Source organism: Argopecten irradians, chromosome 15 (genome assembly GCF_041381155.1).
Source record: "Argopecten irradians isolate NY chromosome 15, Ai_NY, whole genome shotgun sequence".
Classification (NCBI taxonomy): domain Eukaryota; kingdom Metazoa; phylum Mollusca; class Bivalvia; order Pectinida; family Pectinidae; genus Argopecten; species Argopecten irradians.
The window spans coordinates 13671540-13689261 of record NC_091148.1 but is presented as its reverse complement, the minus strand read 5'-3'; the positions used below and the strand labels follow the sequence as shown (position 1 = coordinate 13689261).

Sequence of the window (17722 nt, the reverse complement as noted above, 5' to 3'; positions counted from 1 at the left end):
CTAGGACAAGTAGCGATTTATAGGATTTACCTCTATTTCCCCTACTGGGCCCCGCCCCTCCTGCCCCCGGGAGGTCAGAGCCAAAATTTATACAGTTTTGTTCCCCTTCTCCCAAGGATGTTTGTGGCCAAATTTTGTTACAATCCATGTAGAACTCTAGGACAAGTAGCGATTTATAATATTTACCTCTATTACCCCTATTGGGCCCCGCCCCTCCTGCCCCCGGGGGCGTCAGAGCCAAAATTTATACAAGTTCTGTTCCCCTTCACCCAAGGATGTTTGTGGCCAATTTTGGTCACAATCCATGTGGAACTCTATGACTAGTAGCGATTTAAATTAAATGTTGACGGACGGACGGACGACGGACGCCGCGCCATGACATAAGCTCAGCGGCCCTTCGGGCCAGGTGAGCTAAAAATCCAAGGTGGTGGTCGGCCATTTTGTTGACGATTGGTCCCATAATACAATAGGCAGAACAAGGGCCCTGAAGAACCTACAGATAAAATTTGAAAACAAGAGATCCCAGAGGGATCTTGGCGCCCACCAAAGAATGATCTATGTCTGACAATGGAAAGAGGGATCTTTTCCCTGCTTTTCAAACTTTTTCAAACACACTACATATAAAATTTGAGACAGATCGCTATAGTACTTTCTAAGAAATAGTGGTAACAAACTTCAACAATGAAATCTAAGATGGCGGCCGGTTGGCCATCTTGTTTACCGATCAGTCCCGAAAGGCATTATGCATCAGTCCTAAAAGGTACTATGCACAACTAGGGTACAAGAGGAACCTATCAATGGAATTTGAGAAAGATCCCTTACGTACTTTCTGAGAAATAGCTATAACAAACTTTAACTATCAAAATCCAAGATGGCCGTCGGTCGGCCATCTTGTTCATTGATCGGTCCCAAAATGCAATATGCACAACTAGGGTCCTAGGGGAACCTATATATGAAATTTGAGAAAGATCCCTTCAGCACTTTTTGAGAAATAGTGGTAACAAACTTTAACTATCAAAATCCAAGATGGCCGCCTGTCGGCCATCTTGTTCACCGATCGGTCCCAAAATGCAATATGCACAACTAGGGTTCCTAGGGGAACCTGTATATGAAATTTGAGAAAGATCCCTTCAGCACTTTTTTGAGAAATAGCGGTTTCAATATTTAACTATCAAAATCCAAGATGGCCGCCTGTCGGCCATCTTGTTCATCGATCGGTCCCAAAATGCAATATGCACAACTAGGGTCCTAGGGGAACCTATATATGAAATTTGAGAAAGATCCCTTCAGCACTTTTTGAGAAATAGCGGTAACAAACTTTAACTATCAAAATCCAAGATGGCCGCCTGTCGGCCATCTTGTTCACCGATCGGTCCCAAAATGCAATATGCACAACTAGGGGGGAACCTGTATATGAAATTTGAGAGAAAGATCCCTTCAGTACTTTTTGAGAAATAGCGGTAACAAACTTTAACTATCAAAATCCAAGATGGCCGCCTGTCGGCCATCTTGTTCACCGATCGGTCCCAAAATGCAATATGCACAACTAGGGTCCTAGGGGAACCTGTATATGAAATTTGAGAAAGATCCCCTCAGCACTTTTTGAGAAATAGCGGTAACAAACTTTAACTATCAAAATCCAAGATGGCCGCCTGTCGGCCATCTTGTTCATCCGATCGGTCCCAAAATGCAATATGCACAACTAGGGTCCTAGGGGAACCTATATATGAAATTTGAGAAAGATCCCTTCAGTACTTTTTGAGAAATAGCGGTAACAAACTTTAACTATCAAAATCCAAGATGGCCGCCTGTCGGCCATCTTGTTCATCGATCGGTTCCAAAATGCAATATGCACAACTAGGGTCCTAGGGGAACCTATATATGAAATTTGAGAAAGATCCCTTCAGTACTTTTTGAGAAATAGTGGTAACAAACTTTAACTATCAAAATCCAAGATGGCCGCCTGTTGGCCATCTTGTTCACCGATCGGTCCCAAAATGCAATATGCACAACTAGGGTCCTAGGGGAACCTACATATGAAATTTGAAAAAGATCCCTTTAGCACTTTCTGAGAAATAGCGGTAACAAGAATTGTTAACGGACGGACGGAAGGAAGGACGGACGGACGGAAGGACGACGGACCACGGACGAAAGGCGATTTGAATAGCCCACCATCTGATGATGGTGGGCTAAAAATCTCCGGTGCTTTTAGAGAAATAGCGGTAACAAACCTCAACTATTAAAATCTAATATTGCAGCCTGGCGGCCATCTTGTTTACCGATCGGTCCCAAAATGCAATATGCGCAACTGGGGCCTTGGGGGAACCTACATATGAAATTTGAAACGATCCCTTCAGTTCTTTCTGAGAAAAAGGGGTAACGAACTTTTACTATCAAAATCCAAAATGGCTGCCATCTTTTTTACCGATCGGTCCCAAAATGAAATATGCACAATTAGCGTCCTAGGAGAACCTACATTAAAATATGAGACAGATCCCTTTAGTACTTTCGGAAAAATAGCAGTAACAAACATCAACTGCCGAAATCCAAGATGGTTGCCTTGTGGCCATTTTTTTTCGATCAGTCTCAAAATCAGCTTGACACTCCTAGGGTCCTAGGGAACCTACATGTAAAATTTGAGACAGACCCCTTCAGTAATTTCTGAGAAATAACGGTAAAAAATATCAACTGTTAAAATCCAAGATGGCTGCCTGGCGGCCAAATTGTTTTTCCGATCTGTCTGAAAATCAGCAGGACACTACGAGTGCCCTAGGGAAACCTACATATGAAATTTGAGACAGATCCCTTTTGTACTTTCTGAGAAATGACGGTAACAAACATCAACTGTTAAAATCCAAGATGACTGCCTGGCGACCAAATTGTTTTTTTCTTATAAATTTGAATATCAGCATGACACTCCTAGGGACAATGTAAAATTTGAGAATTAACCGTGCAGTACTTCTCAAGAAATAGCGGTATCAAGCATTGTTCGCGGACGGACAACGGACTACGGATCACGACGAAAAGCGATTTGAATAGCCCACCAAATTGCAATAAAACGTCGAGATACGAGAAAAAAATATACTTTCATAAGTGGTTATGACGGATAGGGATATTCTACCCTCGGGATCAAAAATCAAAGTGCCAAGGCCACTCATAGATGCTGTGAAACATATATATTTACGATATACCATATTTATTTTATGATATCTAAAGTTGTTTCAAAACCAATCAGTTCATTAACTCATTTTCCTGAAATAAATGAAATAAATTTTATATTTACACTATTTCTGAAATCACGGTTTCAACACCGATAAAACTGGTCAGAATCTGAATATCATTTTTTATAATTCTTTATTAATTACGAAAATTATCAATTTCATCAATGTCTCTTCAAAGATAAAAAAATAAGTTAACATATCCGTTAATAGCCAGATACTTTTGCCAAATAAAAGTTATTTTATTTCGTAACGTATAACACTCAGATTTCTTTTAAATTCACACTTTCCTTCCTACGCCACTGAGGAAGCGACAAAACATAGTGTCAGTCATAGATGTCATCACAAGATATGAAGAGTGGCGATATGACATATGAGTACGATACATTTAAACAACTCGGCATTTATCACATAATCCGCCAGATATTCAGTGATATCTATAATTATCACATAATCCGCCCGATATTCAGTGATATATATAATTATCACATAATCCGCCCGATATCAAGTGATATCTATATTTATCACATAATCCGCCAGTTATCAAGCGACATCAAATTTCATCACATAATCTGCCTGATATCCAGCGACATCTATATTTATCACTTGTTTTCTTTGTTTGGTTGGTTACTTTAACGTCTTATCAACTACCAGGGTCATGTAAGGATGGCCTCCCATGTATTCAGTGTGAGGTGTTGTTTTCAGAGACTGTTGTGTATTCGTGTTGTCTTCTTGTATAATGGAACTGTTGCCCTTTTTATAGTGCTATATCACTGAAGCATGCCGCAGAAGACACCAAGCAACACACATTATATGGCCCGCCTGATATTCTTTTGATCAAAGAAGCAAACTAACGGTCTCATTTGGTCTCATACACAGAGCCTTTTGCTACTATATAGTCAAGGAAATGATATAATGACAGTGATAGTAACTTCTGGAATATCGAGGACGCCTATCATTAATATTTTTGCACATGCGATCACTGAATACCGGTACTAGGTAAAGCGCTCCTCGACACTACGGGTGTTCCAATCACATGCGATCTCTACACCCCTGGACTATCTTAACAAGAGATCCCAGAGGGATCTTTGCGCCCACCAAAGAATTATCTACGTCAGAAAATGGAAAGAGGTGTCTTTTCTCTGCTTTTCAAACTTTTCCTCCATATTACTACATATGAAATTTGAGAAAGATCCTTTCAGTACTTTCTGAGATATATAACAGAAACAAACTTCAATTATCAAAATCCATGCTGGCTACCTGTCGGTCATCTTGTTCACCGATAGGTCAGAAAATGTAATATGCACAACAAGACCCCAAACCTGCGCATGAATTTTGAGACAGATCCATTCAGTACTCTCTGAGAAATAGCGGTAATAAACTTTAACAATCAAAATCCAAGATGGCTGCCTGGTATTTGATATCAATACTTTTTAGAGATTTAATAATTATTTCCACTCACCGCAAATACGTTTCGTTTTTTGTTTTCCTCGATTAAATCACAGCCTTTTGCTTTTTGTTATACAAAATCCTACATGTGTAATATATTGTGATTATATCTGCCGTGATATTTGCGTTAATACCAAATTTAATCAAGTATACATTATTGAATACATTGGATATCGTTACACAGAAGTATGCATATATCACATAAGAATTCCTTCAAACCAACAATAAAGTAGAATTGCTACTTCAATATCAAATTACAAATTGTTCATAAAGTTGGTATTAATATAGTTAAATTGTATAACTGAGAAAAATACAAAAACAAAAAAACATCTGAGAATTGGTCGCAAATGTGTAAGATTCCATCTTTAAAGTAACAACTAAAAGGGAATAATAAGAAATTTTTATTTAACAAAATAAAGGTGAGTTGAAAAGTGAACTTCAGCATGTTATAGACCATGGATTGGACTCACACACACAATTTGTTTAGCCTTTATAAGCTTACAGTCCCTCTGTAGCCATACATTGGAATGAAAAAGAAATGTCAGTCATTCAATAGAATTGATTTGTGATTGACGAGTGCAATTATTACACAATGGCAATAACACTTATCATAATGCTTGACATTGTATATAGTAGCACTGTATAGTACTTCAATAACATTTATCATAATTATTGACATTGTATATAGTAGCACTATATAGTACTACAATTACATTTATCATGATAATTGAAATTGTATATAGTAGCACTGCATAGTACTAACACTTACATTTATCATAATTATTGACATTGTATATAGTAGCACTGCATAGTACTACAATTACATTTATCATAATAATTGACATTATAATAGTAGCACTGTATAGTACTACAATTACATTTATCATAATAATTGACATTATAATAGTAGCACTGCATAGTACTACAATTACATTTATCATAATAATTGACATTATAATAGTAGCACTGTATAGTAACTACAATTACATTTATCATGATAATTGAAATTGTATATAGTAGCACTGCATAGTACTACAATTACATTTATCATGATAATTGAAATTGTATATAGTAGCACTGCATAGTACTACAATTACATTATCATGAATGATTGACATTATAATAGTAGCACTGTATAGTACTACAATTTACATTTATCATAATAATTGACATTATAATAGTAGCACTGTATAGTACTACAATAACATTTATCATAATAATTGAAATTGTATATAGTAGCACTGTATTGTACTACAATAACATTTATCATAATAATTGACATTTGTATATAGTAGCACTGTATAGTACTACAATTACATTTATCATAATAATTGACATTATATATAGTAGCACTGTATAGTACTACAATTACATTTATCATGATGATTGACATTGTATATAGTAGCACTGCATAGTACTACAATTACATTTTCATAATTATTGACATTGTATATAGTAGCACTGTATTGTACTACAATTACATTTATCATAATAATTGACATTGTATATAGTAGCACTATATAGTACTACAATAACATTTATCATAATAATTGACATTGTATATAGTAGCACTGCATAGTACTACAATTACATTAATCATGATAATTGACATTATAATAGTAGCACTGTATAGTACTACAATTACATTTATCATGATAATTGACATTATAATAGTAGCACTGTATAGTACTACAATTACAATTATTTATAATTATTGACATTGTATATAGTAGCACTGTATAGTACTACAATTACATTTATCATAATTATTGATATTGTAAATAGTAGCACTGTATAGTACTACAATTACATTTATCATAATTATTGACATTGTATATAGTAGCACTGTATAGTACTACAATTACATTTATCATAATTATTGACATTGTATATAGTAGCACTGTATAGTACTACAATTACATTTATCATAATTATTGACATTGTATATAGTAGCACTGTATAGTACTACAATTACATTTATCATGATGATTGATATTGTATATAGTAGCACTGCATAGTACTACAATTACATTTATCATAATTATTGATATTGTATATAGTAGCACTGTATTGTACTACAATTACATTTATCATAATAATTGACATTGTATATAGTAGCACTGTGCCGTACTTCAATAACATTTATCATAATGATTGACATTGTATATAGTAGCACTGCATAGTACTACAATTACATTTATCATAATGATTGATATTGTATATAGTAGCACTGTATAGTACTACAATTACATTTATCATGATTATTGACATTATAATAGTAGCACTGCATAGTACTACAATTACATTTATCATAATGATTGATATTGTAATATAGTAGCACTGTGTCGTACTACAATTACATTTATCATGAATATTGACATTATAATATAGTAGCACTGTATAGTACTACAATTACATTTCTCATAATGATTGATATTGTATATAGTAGCACTGTATTGTACTACAATTACATTTATCATAATAATTGACATTGTATATAGTAGCACTGCATAGTACTACAATTACAATTCTCATAATTATTGATATTGTATATAGTAGCACTGTATAGTACTGCAATTACATTTATCATAATTATTGACATTATAATAGTAGCACTGTATAGTACTACAATTACATTTATCATGATGATTGATATTGTATATAGGAGCACTGCATAGTACTACAATTACATTTATCATGTAATGATTGACATTTATAATAGTAGCACATGTATGTACAGTACTACAATTACATTTCTAATTTTTGACATATGATATGCACTATATAGTACTTTAATATATCAAATTGTTGTAGTAGCACTGTATAGTACTACAATTACATTTATCATAATGATTGACATTGTATATAATAGCACTATATAGTACTACAATTATATCATTTAATACTACAATTGACATTGATATTTGACATATAATAGTAGCACTGTATACTACTACAATACATTTATCATATGATTGATATTGTATAATAGTACACTGTATAGTACTACAATAACATTCATTGATGATTACGACATTGTATATAGTAGCACTGTATAGTACTACAATTACATTTATCATAATTATTGACATTTATATATAGTAGGCACTGTATAGTACTACAATTACATTTATCATAATTATTGATATTGTATATAGTAGCACTGCATAGTACTACAATTACATTTATCATAATTATTGACATTGTATATAGTAGCACTGCATAGTACTACAATTACATTTATCATAATTATTGACATTGTATATAGTAGCACTGCATAGTACTACAATTACATTTATCATAATAATTGACATTGTATATAGTAGCACTGTATAGTACTACAATTACATTTATCATAATTATTGACATTGTATATAGTAGCACTGCATAGTACTACAATTACATTTATCATGATTATTGACATTGTATATAGTAGCACTGCATAGTACTACAATTACATTTATCATAATTATTGACATTGTATATAGTAGCACTGCATAGTACTACAATTACATTTATCATAATTATTGACATTGTATATAGTAGCACTGCATAGTACTACAATTACATTTATCATAATAATTGACATTGTATATAGTAGCACTGCATAGTACTACAATTTACATTTATCATAATAATTGACATTGTAATAGTAGCACTGTGTAGTACTACAATTACATTTATCATAATAATTGACATTGTATATAGTAGCACTGTATAGTACTACAATTACATTTATCATAATTATTGACATTGTATATAGTAGCACTGCATAGTACTACAATTACATTTATCATGATAATTGACATTGTATATAGTAGCACTATATAGTACTACAATTTACATTTTCATCATAAGTACTATTGACATCATTATTGATATATAGTAGCACTGTATAGTACTACACTTACATTTATCAAATTATTGACATTGTATATAGTAGCAACTGTATAGTACTACACTTACATTTATCATAATAATTGACATTATATATAGTAGCACTATATAGTACTACAATTACATTTATCATAATTATTGAGTTATATAGTAGCACTGCATAGTACTACAATTACATTTATCATAATAATTGACATTGTATATAGTTGCACTGTAATAGTAAACTACAATTACATTATTCATATATTGATATTGTGTATACTAGTAAGCACTGCATAGTACTACAATTAGCATTAATCATGATGATTGACATTGTATTTAGTAGCACTACCGTACTTCAATACATTTATAATAATAATTGATATTGATACAGTAGCACTGTATAGTACTAGCAATTACATTTATCATGATTATTGACATTGTATATAGTAGCACTGTGCCGTACTTCACAATAACATTTATAATAATAATTGATATTGTATACAGTAGCACTATATAGTACTACAATTATTACATTTATCATGAAATTATTGACATTGTATATAGTAGCACTGCTATCAGTACTACAATTACATTTATCATAATTACATTGTACATTATAATAGAAGCACTCTGTATTGTACTACAATTACATTTATCCCATAATTATTGACATTGTATACGAGTAGCACTGTATAGTAACTACCAATTACATTTATCATAATTATTGACATTGTATATAGTAGCACTGCATAGTACTACAATTAACATTTAATCATAATAATTGACATATAATGTAATCCCCGCCCCGCAGTATTTTGTACTGCACAATATTTATATAATATTGACAATTACATTATTGTACTCATGATTTTAATTGACATAAAAAAAATTCAATTGACATTATAATAGTAGCACTGTATAGTACTACAATTACAATTTATCATAATTATTGACATTGTATATAGTAGCACTGTATTGTGTACTACAATTACCATTTATCATAATTATTGACATTATAATTAGTAGCGCTGTGTAGTACTACCATTAATATTGGAATTTTTTTTTCTGAAATCTGTCAATAACGCAAAATGCTCATGATCTATAAAAGAAGATAATTTGCATAGTTTCGCAAATTTGAGAATAATTAAGCGAATTTAGCGCAATTAAAAAACCCCGCGAATATTAGCAACTGTACAGTAAATAGCATTGTGCCATATGAAAGTGATTATTATAGTACAGGTTGACCTTCGATAATCGCGACACCTTCTATCCCAGCCTAAACCTTCCAGCATCACAAATTTTGCGGACTGCCGAAATTTCGTGGTTCTTGGTCAAATATGTAACTTTTCCGTTACGTCCGGACTGCGAGTTTGCCGGGACATTGTGTGTCCGTTATATCGGGGGTCGATTTTAATTATTCAGATCAATAACATAGCATCTTTCGGGATATTACTAAAATTAGAGAAATATTTCCTAAAATGGCTTTGACATTGTATATAGTAGCACTGTATAGTACTACAATTATGCGGAATAGTCATAATTATTGACTGTTATAATATAGTACACTTTCTAGGGATTATACAAAAGATGTCTTATAGAAACAGAGACATCACATGAAACTGGAATGTCTACATCATTTTATCGAATAACCACAATTCAAAACACGATTGCAGTATCATAAGTTTCGAAGCATTTATTCATTGAGGTACTACAGATTACATTTACCATCTGATCAATAAGGACATTTAAATAGTAACAGTAGAATACTTAAAGATTACATCGTTATCAAATTATTGACATTTTAACACTGAAGTAAAATTACATTTGATCAAAAACTATACATTAAAGTAAATGCTCTCACTGCAGCAGAAAAACACAATGAAATGACATTGTATTTATTATAAAATAATATGACGAACGAGTTAAGGGCACAATACTAACATAAACATTAATTTTAAATTAATTTATCATAATGTTTAAGTTTTGCTAGGGAAACATTTTATTTCAGAAGAAAAATAGAAAAGAAGCAGATGAAAATATATGAGGTGAAACAATTCTATTTTGTCTAAAAAAAGACTTTACATGAAAAATGTCATTGAAACTTAAATTTCTCATTTGAGGAAAACATATAACATTCTTAAAGAAAGTCGTTATACAATGATTTAAAAATGTTGTCAAAAGATATACAGAATACAATGCTCACTGCAAAAAAAACGATTGTAAAAAATAAATATACGAAGTCAAGGCAATACTAATACTATAAACACTAATCTAATGTATTCTTGTCATTCGAAACATTGTTGCAAAATAGAAAAGAAGCAGATGAAAATCGACCTGGAAACAATTGTTTGCAAAAAGAGAAACAATATCATAAAGGAAACTTAAAATTTCTCATTTAAAACAACATGTTCACTTAAGTGTAAACCTTATTGTGAGAAGAAATGGTCACCAAATGATCCTTCATTCCAGAGGAACCAAAATTCCAATAATGAAGGTTTAAAAACATTAAAATGGAATGCATAATAATAAACATGTTACTTGACAACACGTAGTCACCGATTTTAGTAGTTTTTTTAAGGAACTTAAATAAACTTCGTCACCGATTTCAGAAACAGTCAATTTTTGTTTTTTAAGTGCCCAATATTTCCCACGCCATAGAAGAACAAATTTCGCCATGATCAGATTGCCAGGTTATTAGAGAGTGTGTGGTACAAAAGAACTTCTGTACACCTACAATTTGACTTTCAATGTGCGTTACTATAACATGGTTTCAAAAAATAGAAGTACACATATTTCAAGGAAGGAAATTTCACTTTGTATTACATGGACAAAAATTACAAAAAATCAACTGTTATCCTCTTCACCGGGAGCAAATGTTTATATATTCACATTTTAATAATCGATGTTTATTAATACATTGACTGTGTCCCTTTGTCTATGTATGGCTCGGATATTAACTATTAAACAAAACAGTAAAAGTATAACTTTTAATCAATATTTCCAACTTAACACTATTTTGATTATCTATACGTTTTATTGATACTTAAGGCAGAATTTCTTATAACTTACATATTCGGACAATCTAATGCATCTTTTGTTCAGCTTTTTGTGATTAATCATTCCAATTGCTTTTCATAATATTCTACAAAACTTACAACAAATTTTCTGAAGTTAACACATAGAGAATGTAAACTGTTACGTGTATAGCCATCAATCCATACTTTCTTCAAAAAGACCTACCGGATTATGCGTGAAATTATTTGTAATCATAATACTGTTACACAATGTTGCTTTTAATGAACTTACCATATTTACTACTGTTTAGATATCACCACCATACTTTAAAATTCTGGACATGCAACTAGTATGTCAAATATCCACTTCCTCATTTTTCCATCGAAACTATAACCTCCTCTGAATATTAATTTTAAATAAGACATTTTCAAATCTCATTTTTGTCAAATTGACGACCCTAATTAGTCATCATCATCATCATCATCATCATCATATGTTTGTACAGTGTACCTTTAGTGCTATAAAGTATAAACCATTCATTAAACCTATACGTCTTGGTTTCGCAGCTTTTTGTGTTACCAAATGTGATCACCCTAATTTAGTCATCATCATCATCATCATAATGTTTGTACAGTGTACCTTTAGTGCTATAAAGTATAAACCATTCATTAAACTATGACTATTTTTGGTTTCGCATTTTTGTGTTTACCAAATGTGATCACCCTAATTAGTCATCATCATCATCATCATCATCATATTTTGTACAGTGTACCTTTAGTGCTATAAAAGTATAAAACCATTCATTAAAATGTGCCTATATGTCTTGGTTTCGCAGCTTTTTGTGTTACCAAATGTGATCACCCTAATTAGTCATCATCATCATCATTCATCATCATCATCATCATATGTTTGTTTACAGTGTACCTTTAGTGCTATAAAGTATAAACCAATCATTTTCAAAACTATATGTCTTGGTTTCGCAGCTTTTTGTGTTACCAAATGTGATCACCCTAATTAGTCATCATCATCATCATCATCATCATCATCATATATGTTTGTACAGTGTACCTTTAGTGCTATAAAGTATAAATAATCAATCTTTCATTAAACCTATATGTCTTGGTTTCGCAGCTTTTTGTGTTACCAAATGTGATCACCCTAATTAGTCATTCATCATCATCATCATCATATGTTTGTACAGTGTACCTTTACGTGCTATAAAGTATAAAAATATCCATTCATTAAACCTATATGTCTAGGTTTTCGCAGCTTTTTGTGTTACCAAATGTGATCACCCTAATTAGTCATCATCATCATCATCATCATGTTTGTACAGTGTACCTTTAGTGCTATAAAGTATAAACCATTCATTAAACCTATATGTCTTGGTTTCGCAGCTTTTTGTGTTACCAAATGTGATCACCCTAATTAGTCATCATCATCATCATCATCATATGTTTGTACAGTGTACCTTTAGTGCTATAAAGTATAAACCATTCATTAAACCTATACGTCTTGGTTTCGCAGCTTTTTGTGTTACCAAATGTGATCACCCTAATTTAGTCATCTTGCAGTCTTGGCCTTGCCCTGCCCCTCGATCTACCTCGCCCCTTTCCTTTCTTCTCCCTCTGGCGGACGGGCTCCTGAACAACGTCCTCAAGGGTTTGAAGTTCATCATCCCAGTCTTCATTGAGGACGGACTGATTGTAGCCTGCTTTAGCATTCTCAGCGGCTCTTTCCTTGGACTACAAAGGTTTCAACCGAACGTTAGAACATGATATTGTACCGATAAGCGGGATTTTTCATTAAATTACAAGAGCAGCATATTGTTAACAAGAGGCCCAGAGAGTCTAATCGCTCATCTGGTTTGTAATGCAAAGTAATGTTCTGAATCAGGTTTAGTGTTTCTTTTCTGAAGGAATTTGAATAATTACCTCCCTCTAATTACCCTAATGGGCCCTAATTGGGGGCGGGGGGGGTCAGAGCCAAACTTTATACAAACTTTGTTCCCATTCCCCCAAGGAAGTTTTTCGCCAAATTTGGTTTCAATCCATGCATAATTTTATGACAGGTAGCTTTTTAAAGGATTTAACTCCATTCTCCTAATGGGGCCCCGCCCCTCCTGTCCCCGGAGGGTCAGAGCCAAAATTTATATAAACACTGATCTCCTTCCCCAAAAGATGTTTCTGTCAAAATTTGGATACACTCCATGCAGAACTCTATGGGTAGTAGCAATTTTAAGGAAATGTTGACGGACGACGGACGCGCCATGGCACAATCTCAATAGCTTAAATAGATGTATATGCAGTTTTGTTTCTTTTTTAACCCAATGAATAAATATTATAAATACACAACAAAGGTAAATATTATTATATCGAATTTTAACAAGGATTAGTTATATAAAATAGTATTCAATTCTAATGTTCTAATTCCAAATTAACATGCATGAATAGCATTCAGTCAGAACACTTACCTCCTGCACTTTTTCCCATTGCGTTTCCACATAGTGCTTTACTTCTAGGAAGAATCCATTAGTTTCTCGGAAGAACTGCATCAAATTGGCTATGTTCCCCCAATCTCTTGTCGAAAGGATTTTTTCAAATTCAGTTTGCGTCGCGTCTGATCTGCTGACAAGCCTACCGATATCTAACTTCATGTCCGCAAAATGTTTCTGTCCTTTCTCCGTCTTCAAGTCATGCTTTCTGATAAACTCTATTATTTCCTCATGCTTTGCTGCAATCTGAGTTTTGTAAACAGCTTTGAGTTGTTTGAAATTTTGCATGTTACGGATATGAATTTGGCTTTCCTCGTGTTGCGACTTATATTTCGCTCTCAAAGAATCTTTGTTTTCCTCTGAGGACGGATTGTCACCGGTTTCATCAATAGGTTCAGCAAGATCAGACGACATTTCAGAGACTTTTGGGAAATTGGGAATCAGTCCACTGAACAGAGCAGAGAAAGTGATTCATCAAAGAGGGATAAAATGGGACATTAACTGGATTGGTTTCACTGCTGATTCTGTTTAATTTAGAACCGTTGCTGAGATAGCCTCATGACCTTTGCCACTGAGAGGTTAACCATGCAGAATCTGTCGAGATGTGACATCACAGATAGTAGCGAAGCGTGGTCATGGCTATGCCTAAGACGAAGAAACTTTTTGAGTCGCCTTTTTCACTCCTGTTCTTGCGCCCTAAATCAGTTTCCGCTTCAACAAGAGAATAGGATGATAGAACACTGCATTCTACAGCGAATTGCTTTTGACAACCCTGGTGAATTGTGAATCGCATAAGCAGCCTTTTCGACCTTCCTGTTGGGTCTCCTGATCCAACATTTTCTGGCTTATTTTGCTACGCCACTTGTACTTTTCTCCCAACCTCTCCTCTATTGGTCATATCTATCCTACATCTCGAGTTCAGCATTGTGAAGCAACAGGCTTCAAATCCTCATCTTCATCAGCAGGGCAATCTTATTATTAACCAATCCCTCACCAGGATTTTGTCCAACTTTTTTTTTCTTCCTTTGTTGACCGGTGTCGAAAAAACTTTGAAGGAAGCAAGGTTCAGGTTTGTCAAGAGGAGTTAGCTCTTATTTCCAATAAAACGAAGCAATGGACTATCCAGATGGCTATTAGACATAAACAACATGTTCATTATATCTAACATATCCGATCTCGGAGAAGTTTCCTACAATGCTAGGAAACAAATGCAAGTATGGCTGATGAATGCTAGGCTTGCAAGATGCTCTGGCTATTTCAACATGCTAGCTCTGCGAAGTCTGATATAATCCATCCTCTCCACCTCCATCACCAGCTCGCCACCATGGCTCGCCACTCAGAGCTTTCGCCTCGGCCTATTCACACCAAGCGTGAGATGTACAGATTTCCTTCAGGAAGAGTGGATCAATTAATCACACAACTTCTTGTCATGCATGTATCAGACTCCATTGATAGGCAAACAATGCTCTTCCTGCCAATGTTTGCATAAGGAAAAGGTCATTGGATAGTACGCGAAGGCGAAAGACCACGCATGGCAGTCTCAGTGCTAGGCGAGGGCCCTAAAATCCAGTCTTTTATCACCAGTGTGGTGGCTTGAATTATTATGTGGGGGGGGGGGAAAGGTTGAGAGGCGTGATCAGATTCATATAAGTGCGAATCTCTGATCAACCATAGACCTGTAAATTACCTTATAACTCCTTTCTGCCGGCAGTCGCTGACAAAGTTGTCGAATATGAACCACCCTTCGGCAGTAGTATTTTTGTGTCGATGTACTCCAATTCAAATGTTGGTTGGCCGTAGTCCCTTGAGAGGCTGGAGTCTTAATGAAGACCTGGTACTACTAAGGACGGCTCAAGATAGGAAGCTCGGTCAGGATAAAAAAAAGAAGACATTGGTCCACCTTGTTGTATTTTACGCCGACCGAAGCAGAACTGCAAACGGTTGTGAAGTATTCGCATGACTCACAGTCAAAAGGTCAGAAAAACTGTGTGGAGTATTGCGTCTTGGTTCCTACATCACCAAGGATCAACACGACGAACTTGTAGAATTTGATAGAGAGCCTCTAGATGAACGCGCCCTCTGCCGGAATAAGTGAGTTGGTAATCGGGAGTGGCGCGTCTACATCAAACCTTCTGTCCACGGCACAACGACGGAATACTATGCTTATGTGCGCATGTTTGTCATCAACGAAGAAAGCCTTAAATGGCTCGCAAACCCGTTTCATTAATCTTTGTCTGGTACTTCTGGAAGATTTTCACTCCCTCTCGCACTTCCATTGTTTCAAACTCCAACATCAGGATTTTTTATTATCACGTGATCAACATACCTTCAACTGTAAGAAAATAATTTTGCAAGGAATAGATGGGGTAACAACTTTCATGAAAGGACATTCATGTGTATAATGTTTTCCTGTTTCATGTGATCATCATGGAGTTGTGTAATTTGCGCACGTTCAAGTATCATACTCATGCTGATCTACTCAAATGTTGCTGAATTCCCATTTCGGAGCCATGTTGCTCTAGTGTGTTCCCCGCACTTAGGAAGCGCTGCATCCTTTCTGATGGAACGATTTTATTGTGTCATACGTTCTGGGTAAACCCTCAGGTACCGGCCTAGTTGCTTCGCTCTTGTTTGCCCTTTCGCTTCCAATACCTAGAAAGGTAAACTGTTCACACGTTGGTACACATTCAGGTGATCAGTGATCAATGCCTGAACATTACCGCCACCCTTCGGATGGATGGTAACGCAGGACTTAATGAATGAAGCTATGCCAAGAGGGAGTTCATGTTGTTGTAGAGATGATCACGGAACAAAGACATTTCAAAACTCATTTTTCTGTAAGTTTCATTCTATTGAAATTGTACGATTAAGAAGCTATAACGCGTCCGCCAAAGGGCCCTTGTGGTAGCATACCCAATCCCATTTTCTAGATTGAAGAAGGTTCGAACAGACTAAGTAGTTCTTTTTAGGGCGAAGATTTCAGCTTCACATTGCACTGTCACATGTATGTGCCGGTACGACGTGCCCACCCATACCTAGAATCTTTGGATTGCAAAGTCTCATAAAAACCCATACCAGGGCAAATTCTCAGGACACTTGCTTCCCTTCGTTTCATTTTTTGATCTTGTTTCAGCCACCAATCTCAGTTTGACTATCCCCTTACACCCACAACCCCTACTCCTCCATGACACCACACCCCCCCCATACAAATATCCCCCCGTGATACTAATAGAACCAAGTCCGACAAAACTTCGACTCTAGCTAACGGGCATCGTGAAACTTTTATCAGCTAATTCTGGTCTTATTTTTGCGCATCTCCTTGCCTTTTTTTTACAGGCAAGCAACTTTTTCAAAATATTCAATGCCTCGCGTGTTTTTCGGCAATGGGGAATGGACTAACATTTCTAGAGTGTATCGCATTCGTGTTGGATGGTCTCAATCCATAGTAGCTATGAATATACGATCAGGGCTCCCGGAACTTTGTCTGGCGGATAACGCAAAAGGATTTAGATATCTCCCAAACAGATTTTCCGATTCCTTTCACCCACGCTGGGGATCAGCATTTTCTGGCAATTGGCATGAAGTATCTGAATTTCTTACCATCGCTAGTCCGCATCGCATTCTAATTGCCCAGCTTCACATCTTTGGTTTCACTTGTTGTAATGCT

General features: G+C 34.8%; 2 protein-coding genes across 3 annotated transcripts in view; both read right to left on the bottom strand.

Moving 5' to 3' along the window:
* LOC138308597 (TPR and ankyrin repeat-containing protein 1-like) overlaps positions 1-17722 on the bottom strand; it is a 150651-nt gene that overhangs the window by 68870 nt on the left and 64059 nt on the right.
* LOC138308478 (uncharacterized) lies at positions 12677-14516 on the bottom strand. 2 transcript variants are annotated; one of them, XR_011206139.1, is made up of 3 exons: positions 14035-14516; positions 12903-13306; positions 12677-12767 (listed from the first exon to the last, which is right to left on the bottom strand). XR_011206139.1 is itself a non-coding variant. In XM_069249462.1 (2 exons), exons 1-2 carry the CDS (start codon positions 14467-14469, stop codon positions 13121-13123), a joined length of 621 nt encoding a protein of 206 aa, XP_069105563.1. In that variant the 5' UTR covers positions 14470-14516; the 3' UTR covers positions 12829-13120. The 2 variants fall into 2 exon arrangements, 1 of the variants encoding a protein (XP_069105563.1); XM_069249462.1 differs by lacking the exon at positions 12677-12767 and having other exon boundaries at positions 12829-13306.